The following is a 7,027-nucleotide window of genomic DNA, read 5'->3' on the forward strand; positions in this document are numbered from 1 at the left end:
AAACGTGTGGACAAGCAATGCGCAACACAATTTAAACCAAAGATGCAAAAGTCCGGTGCTTCATCGCAATTATTACAATATGACACACGCACGCACACGCTCCTTCAGCATCGTTTCACGCCTACCAACCGGGAAGCCTTCTTGTGAGCCCGAGCCTCCTCTTTCTTTGCCTTCTTCAATCTCCGCTCTGCTTCTTTTTCTGCTTTTACAGGGTCCACCGCGTGCCTCAGTACAGAAGATGCAAGCAACAGCCCGAACAAAGGTGGCATGTAACTTACCGTACCGTTGATGGCTCGGTCCCGTCCACCCGCCTCTTGCCGTTGGGGTTCCAAGGGAGGACAACCCAACTCACTACTGTGCACAGCTGTAATGGCACCAGGTCCAACACCGCGCTTACGTAGCTCACTTCGACAACAGCGAGCTAAGGCGTCGTTCACGGTGTCAAAAATGTCACTAACCCTAACGAGTGAAGGGTCCACCCGGCCGCCAGCACCACATGAGGCATACGTGCGCAGCCCGAGTCGCACCGCTGTGCTCAGCAGCGCAACCTTACACTCGACGCTGTCAATGCAATCCACCACATAATCGTAGCGCTGACGTGTCAAAAAATCCTCCATATCCTCTGGAAGCAACAACGCCTCCAATGCTGTCACGCGACAGTGGGCGTTGATGTCCTGCAACCGACGAGCAAGGACGTCTACCTTGCTTTTTCCTACAGTGCTATCCATTGCCACGAGTTGTCGATTTTTATTGGTCGCGGACACAACATCGTAGTCGCATATGGTAATCTTACCGACGCCACCTCGCACGAGAGCCTCAGCACAGTGGCCTCCCACACCCCCAACTCCAGCAAGAAATATATTAACCTGATGGAGCCTTTTCACGCCCTCATCTCCGATTATAATTTGCGTCCGCTCGTAAAGCGCCGCATTCAACATGCCCCACCACCGTCTGGACCGCAATATTGGCCCTCGCCTAATAATTGATGATGTGTCTCTTGCGTATGCGCGAGCTGCAGTTTGAGTTGGTTGATGAACTGCTTGGAAATTCGAACCACAACCACCCAAAACTTACCTCAGCGTATATGACAAACCTAGCCTTGGGTTAGAAACAAAAACAGAAGGATGCAACTCCAAACAATATATTATGCCGGTACAACTCACCCTTTTCCACAACATGCTAGAGGCTAAACACCGAAACGTTCAGCATGAAGTGCGGGACGGCGATTAAGGAGGGGGATGGAACAAGAACAGCAATCCTCCATCCAACTACACTACAAAACAAGAGCCACTCAAAGGGCGCTGCAAACACTCGCTCAAACCAAAGCGTGCTGGCAGAACGATGGTCGGTGCTCATTGGCATGGTTTGATGAACAGCAGTCGTCGTCTTGGAAATGAAAAATGAAACCACGGTAGTTGAATCAGCTTGGACCTAGGCCCATTGCCTTCTGACGGATGAAGCTAGGGATCGGTACACGGTTCATCAGGCATGCCCGCATGCTTGTACGATACACCTCAGCTGGAAGGGAGAAACTCTGAGGAAGTTGCTCTGCAAGTCCAAGCAACGCCAACCCTCGTTGCCACATTCCCAGAGTGAGACCAAATATATCGGAGTGAGTACCTTCGGGCAAGTGCTGCAGGAACTTTACGTACCTTTCGCCCTTACACAGCCGTAGAAGAGCTTCGTAATGTTCTAACTTTCGAACGCAATCTTCCTCCAGAAAAAGCAAGTCGGTGTGAGCCCAAATACACGCCAGCTGTGCCGTTGCAGGCATCTCACTGTTTTCATAATAAGGGTTGTCCCACCACCCCTCAGCAAACTTTATAGCACACCTCGCAACCGCAAGAACTTCACCCACAAGTGCAACCTGTTCCCTAACAACACCTCCACCATATGTGCCGCCGAAAGTATTATCAATATTGAAGTTGGCACAAAATGTCACGCCGCCTTCACCCCCTGAAAATGGAGCTCGGTACTTTTCGCTGTTCAGTTCGGTGTCTGTGCGGAGGAGAACAGCAGCACAAGACGTCCACGATGTACGTTGCTTGATTTGGTGTATAACTGCAGTATCGTTCTGGGACAGTGCAACATAGCTGATAAATGCGGCCGCTGACTCGTCAAAATCAGCCCCTGCGAGCACATGCTGAAGCTCTGCTTGGCTTTGCTGCCGACGAAGCAACCAACTCTTGAAACAGATATTCCACCCTGGGGTCTCCGCAACACTTTCCTGTCGCAACACTTGGCTGCTAAACGCAGTCATGACAACATTATCCGTTAGAGACTCCGATAACTCTACCAGCACCCTGCACCTCTCGCTAATGCGCAGCTTCATCCCCTGCGTCGTGGCCAATTTTGTAAGAACTTCCACATCGCAACCAACAGATATCGACATGTGATAAACAACATACAACCACGCCAGCACTTCCCGGTACCGCAGCACGGCAGTTGGTCCAACGTAACTTGCAGCCTTCAAACCGAACATGTCCATCAGGGCCACCGAAAACGCGTGTTGCGCAGACGTTGAATCCCCTTCCACAGCATCGTTAGGGCTTCCTAGCAAGTAGAGGGGCAACGATTTAAAGTTACCAACACATTGTAATCTCATCCTTGTATATTCATCAATAGCATCTAGAAGAGCGCCGCTCGACTCCGTGGTACTATTGTCACTGTTCTTCAACTCTTTCCCTTCTTGTTGATGTTCAATTACAACACATGGATCTACTTTCGTACGTTCCTGCTGCACAAAACTGTGTACAATTCCCACCTCTTCAGCAGTGAACGAGCCAAGGGCACTGTACTCCACTGATTGCAGTAAAATACGCAGCATTATTGAAGAAACCCGAAATGCCGCAAGCTCTCGCTTACGGTGCAGCCGCCAAAAGAGTTTAGGAAGAGTATCAGGCGGAATGTGTAACGCGACACATTTGATTAGCGAATAATACAGTGTCAGCGAGGTGCTGCTACGTGCACATGCCTCCTCACACCGCACACAGGCCGGTCCGCAGTACATAATGACTTCTTCCAGGGTATCCGCCACGTCTACGTGTGGTAATAAACGATACAAAGCAGTGAGCACTTCCACTGTCAGTTCCTCCGCCGCGGAAACTCCAGCCGGACTCACATCCCAATGCTCCTCCGCGAGACAAAGCTGAAAAATGCGGTGAACCAGCAATTGGCTTAGGGCCGGGCAGTTCTGAAGAACGGCGTCGACCAAGCTGACCGCCGAGTGTAATTGTGTCACATCCAACAAGCGCCGTGTCAGTGCCTCCAACCCTAAAAGTCTGGCCTCACCCTTAAGCTGTTTCGCCGCTGGTATCTCTTGGTGGAGTGCGGGAGGTACTTTACACGAGATGGTATCAGTCGAAGCAACTGAGGGTCCCAGCTTCACTGATATCGGTCCAACGCTTCCGGTACACGATGGCGACCTAGAGGAAACAAGAACTCGACGCCTCGCAAGCAACAACAAGTATTCTTTGTTGACGTCAGGCAAATTGAGCAGCCGACTAGCCGCCTCCATTGCGGCGAAGGCGGCTGCAGGTGACGAAGCATCACTTAGCTCTATCTCGAATGGAAGTGAAAGTAAGGATGCATTCCCTTTTTTGATATAGCTATCGTTGCGGACCTCGGCACGACGGCGAGAGGTGGTTCCCTTTCGACACCACCAACCGCACGCAGCTCTAATTTCCTTCTGCATATCGCTTCCGTGAAGAAGTAAGGCGCGGCAAAGCAACAGTCGCATATCATGTCCCTCATGCACTGCCTCCAACTCCATGCAGCGCACCAGCAGCGAACTTAGTACGGTGGACTGCACAGAAATATGGGAGGCTGTGGCTTCTCCCGCCACTATGGGTTTGCGGTGCAGGGCGAGGGAACACAGCGACTGCAGAACCTGTGTTGCCTGGGTCCGTCGCAATGATTGCCGCGTATGGTACAGAATTAAAAGCAACAAATAAGAGCTTATGCCATTGGAACCGCAGAGCCCGGCCAGGAACGCGACGTGTTTGGAGGAAAGCTCAACACATCGGCAGAGAATTGCCGACAGAATGGCGTTGCAAAAGGGCGATTCATTGCCGCTAGTCCCTCCCACACCACCAACAGCGGGATGGAATAGAACGCGGGGATGGCATACCAAAATATATTCCATGAGTGCCAACAATGCGTCAGTGTGCAATACATGAAGAATGGCGTTTAACTCCTTCATACAAGCTGTATCGTCGGCACAATAAGCCGAGCAAACTATGAATGCACCCAACTCACGCACTGAGTCAACGTAACCCTCGCGTTCCAGTACGTGACGGTTACAAACAACGCTAAGCCACCGCCTTGTTCGAAGTATGGAATCATGTGGAAGAGCGAAACTTGGTCGATCATTACGTTTATAATTTCCAGGTTTGTCGGGTGCTCCACATCCGGTCCCCAAAGCGCAACCACCAAATCGTTTTGTCACTTCCAAGGGCGGAAAGCCCTGCAACAGCACTAGTCGCCGCCGCAAAAGAGGTTGCGTCTTGTATTCCTCTTGCGCAACAACCAAGTAATGTGTGGTTAATGGTGGCTTCTATACACCTGTATACAGGTCCATCTATTAAACAAGACACACAAACAAACACATTGTTGAAGAAAATAAAGACACAAGAAAAGGAAAAGGTCGTGGGAAAACGTTAAAAAGAAACATGAAGCAATATGCGGAACATTTTCTAGCAAAGTAAGGGATACCAAAGGATGGCACGAACAAAAAGCCTCGAGCCAACCATTGGAGTTGCTAGTTTCAAAAAAAAAAATGATTACGCACAAGCACAACACAATGCAGAAAGATGTGAATAAACCGATCATTCCTGTTCCGATACCCCTTTCTTTTTCACCTATATATATATATATATATATCATATACAACTTTTGCTTTCTTCAAGTACCATCTCACCCCAGAAAACCTATTTGTCACATCGCCGCCTCCGACATTTGGCCCTGTGGGTAAGTAAGACGTGAGAAATAACGTAGTCCACCAACACCAAGGGTAATACCAACAGACGCAACAGCATCTTAACTTTCGTTCCACCTCGCATGCACCTCTCTGCAACCTTCTACACCAACACTGCTTCTGCCGCGTTAGGAGAGGAAAAGAAAGCAGGTAGTCAAGAGATTACGGCAGTAGCAACCTCTTAAACGAGATGAGTAACAGCAGAACTTTTGTGCTTGGACAAAAAGGCGACAGTTATGAATCGGGTAGTTATGTCACTGTTAATGGACAGGAAGACGCGTTTTGAGGGGTGGAGGCGTATTCACGGGAGAAGGTTGCGCCTGCGAATTTCATGTTAGTGCCATCCAGTTGCCGAAGGACTGTAAATACCCGACCGATGGACGGTAGTTCGACACAAACTGTTGTTGGTACTGCCGAATTTCGCCAAATGTGGACAGGTTCTACGCCAACATATTGAAGAAATCGCACCAACTCAACGTCATCGAAGGGTCGCGGCAGGTCATAGATGAAGAGAGCCTTACGTGGATTTGATAGTGTTGCACTACTAGTGGAGTGCGTGGGCCCAGAACAAGCGCGTTCAAGGCTTCCACTAAATGTGTCCCCAAGTAACTCCCTCATGCATTCTTCAGTCCGCTCGATAATTTTTTTACACTCCAGCCGACCCTGAAGAAGCACCAACTTCTTCTGCAAACCTTCTTGTGTTAAACCCACGGTAGCGGTGCCGCTCTCAACTACTCCGTAACTAGCAGTGTCTGCCACCTGTCCCTCACTAACTTTATTGGTAGCGGTAAGTTGCTGCAGGGCCTCGTCCAGGCCAACACCTCTGTTTTTCGCTTCCACCCACTCCTGATAAAGTTTATATGGCGGGTTTGCCCGAAACTTTTCGTCCCAAGAGGACCAACTCTCCTCCAATGCCTTCACTTGCTCGACAAGAGGGGCCCACACCGCCTCCTGCTCTTCTTCAGTCGCCGGTTGTGCAGAAACAGTCGGTGCGCCCGCATCCTTGCCGTCCGTCTGTGGGGCATGTATGCCTGATGTGTTGACTATAAATGCCACCGCAGCAGCCGCCTCTTTCGTACCAAATGAGGCAATAGCTTTGTGTTTAGATTGGACGCAGTGGACGTTCAGATAGTATGAATGGGGTATTCGAGCGCATATCTCGGCGAGCTGTTCCTTTAGTGCCTCCTTTTCGCAGTACTTCGAGGGCAAATTGTGGAACGCGACAACGCGAACAGGATAAACAGCACTCCCCGAAAAAACGCTCGAAAGCGGCGCCGGTGGCGGCAACAGGGACCCTGAGGAATTCACCTTCCCCACGGGTGCCACACCTACTCTCACTGTGGACATGGAAGAGCCCGCAAACACTGAACGTACGCGTTTGACATCCGGCTGCACGTTTTCCTCCTGTGACACCCCAGTCGCAGCGATCAAAGGAGGTGGTTTGAGCAGTACCTCCGCTAACTGGTGCGTAAGTGCCTCGGAAACTAGTAACTGCCTCTCTTCATCCACCTTTCCCGTAAGGACAACCTCCAAACACGAACGAACCCTCTGCTGTAATTCCTGATCACTCAGTGGCTTCGCTCCGTCCTCTGAAGGTAATATTGCCCTACACACTGATGAAGTAAAAATTTCATCGCTCAACAATTCCGAGCCCACATCACTAGCATGTTCCGAAAACACCTTCTCAACAGCCTGCTGCACAGCGCTGGACAACAAAGACATCTCAGGGACGTTGCTTCCTGATGAAAAGCTAGTGCCAAATTGTGGGTTGTCACTCCCACGGCATCGCTTTGGGCGCGACTGGCAACTCAGAGAGGTACACAATGCCTTATCCATTTCTTCGACACAAGATACCTCACAGACTCAGGCTGCGCAACTACCTCACCAAGTAGGTTGCAAAACAAACACGATGGAGATGGAAAGCGTGACACAAAGGGACGATGGAAACAGGGAAACATCGGTAAATAAACAGTATTATACACTATTTTTAATTTATCCCTAGTGGCACAAACAATCACGCATATATATATATATATATATATATATGCAAAG

At 50.0% G+C, this 7,027-nt stretch overlaps 3 protein-coding genes across 3 annotated transcripts; all 3 read right to left on the minus strand.

Annotated features, from left to right (window-relative positions):
• Positions 1–104: 104 nt before the first annotated feature.
• Positions 105–938, minus strand: TEOVI_000491400 (ubiquitin activating enzyme, putative; the record flags this gene model as incomplete). Its single annotated transcript, XM_067221747.1, has 1 exon — positions 105–938. One exon carries the CDS (start codon positions 936–938, stop codon positions 105–107), a length of 834 nt encoding a protein of 277 aa, XP_067077848.1.
• Positions 939–1,420: 482 nt separating this feature from the next.
• On the minus strand, positions 1,421–4,201 carry TEOVI_000491500 (uncharacterized protein; the record flags this gene model as incomplete). The annotated part of the gene is made up of 1 exon (XM_067221748.1): positions 1,421–4,201. One exon carries the CDS (start codon positions 4,199–4,201, stop codon positions 1,421–1,423), a length of 2,781 nt encoding a protein of 926 aa, XP_067077849.1.
• Positions 4,202–5,224: 1,023 nt separating this feature from the next.
• TEOVI_000491600 (uncharacterized protein) lies at positions 5,225–6,811 on the minus strand (the record flags this gene model as incomplete). Its single annotated transcript, XM_067221749.1, has 1 exon — positions 5,225–6,811. The coding sequence occupies one exon, from the start codon at positions 6,809–6,811 to the stop codon at positions 5,225–5,227; it is 1,587 nt and encodes a 528-aa protein (XP_067077850.1).
• Positions 6,812–7,027: the final 216 nt, after the last annotated feature.

The sequence above is a fragment of the Trypanosoma equiperdum genome (genome assembly GCF_001457755.1).
Source record: "Trypanosoma equiperdum strain OVI genome assembly, contig: ctg_1480, whole genome shotgun sequence".
In the NCBI taxonomy this organism is placed as follows: Eukaryota; Euglenozoa; class Kinetoplastea; order Trypanosomatida; family Trypanosomatidae; genus Trypanosoma; species Trypanosoma equiperdum.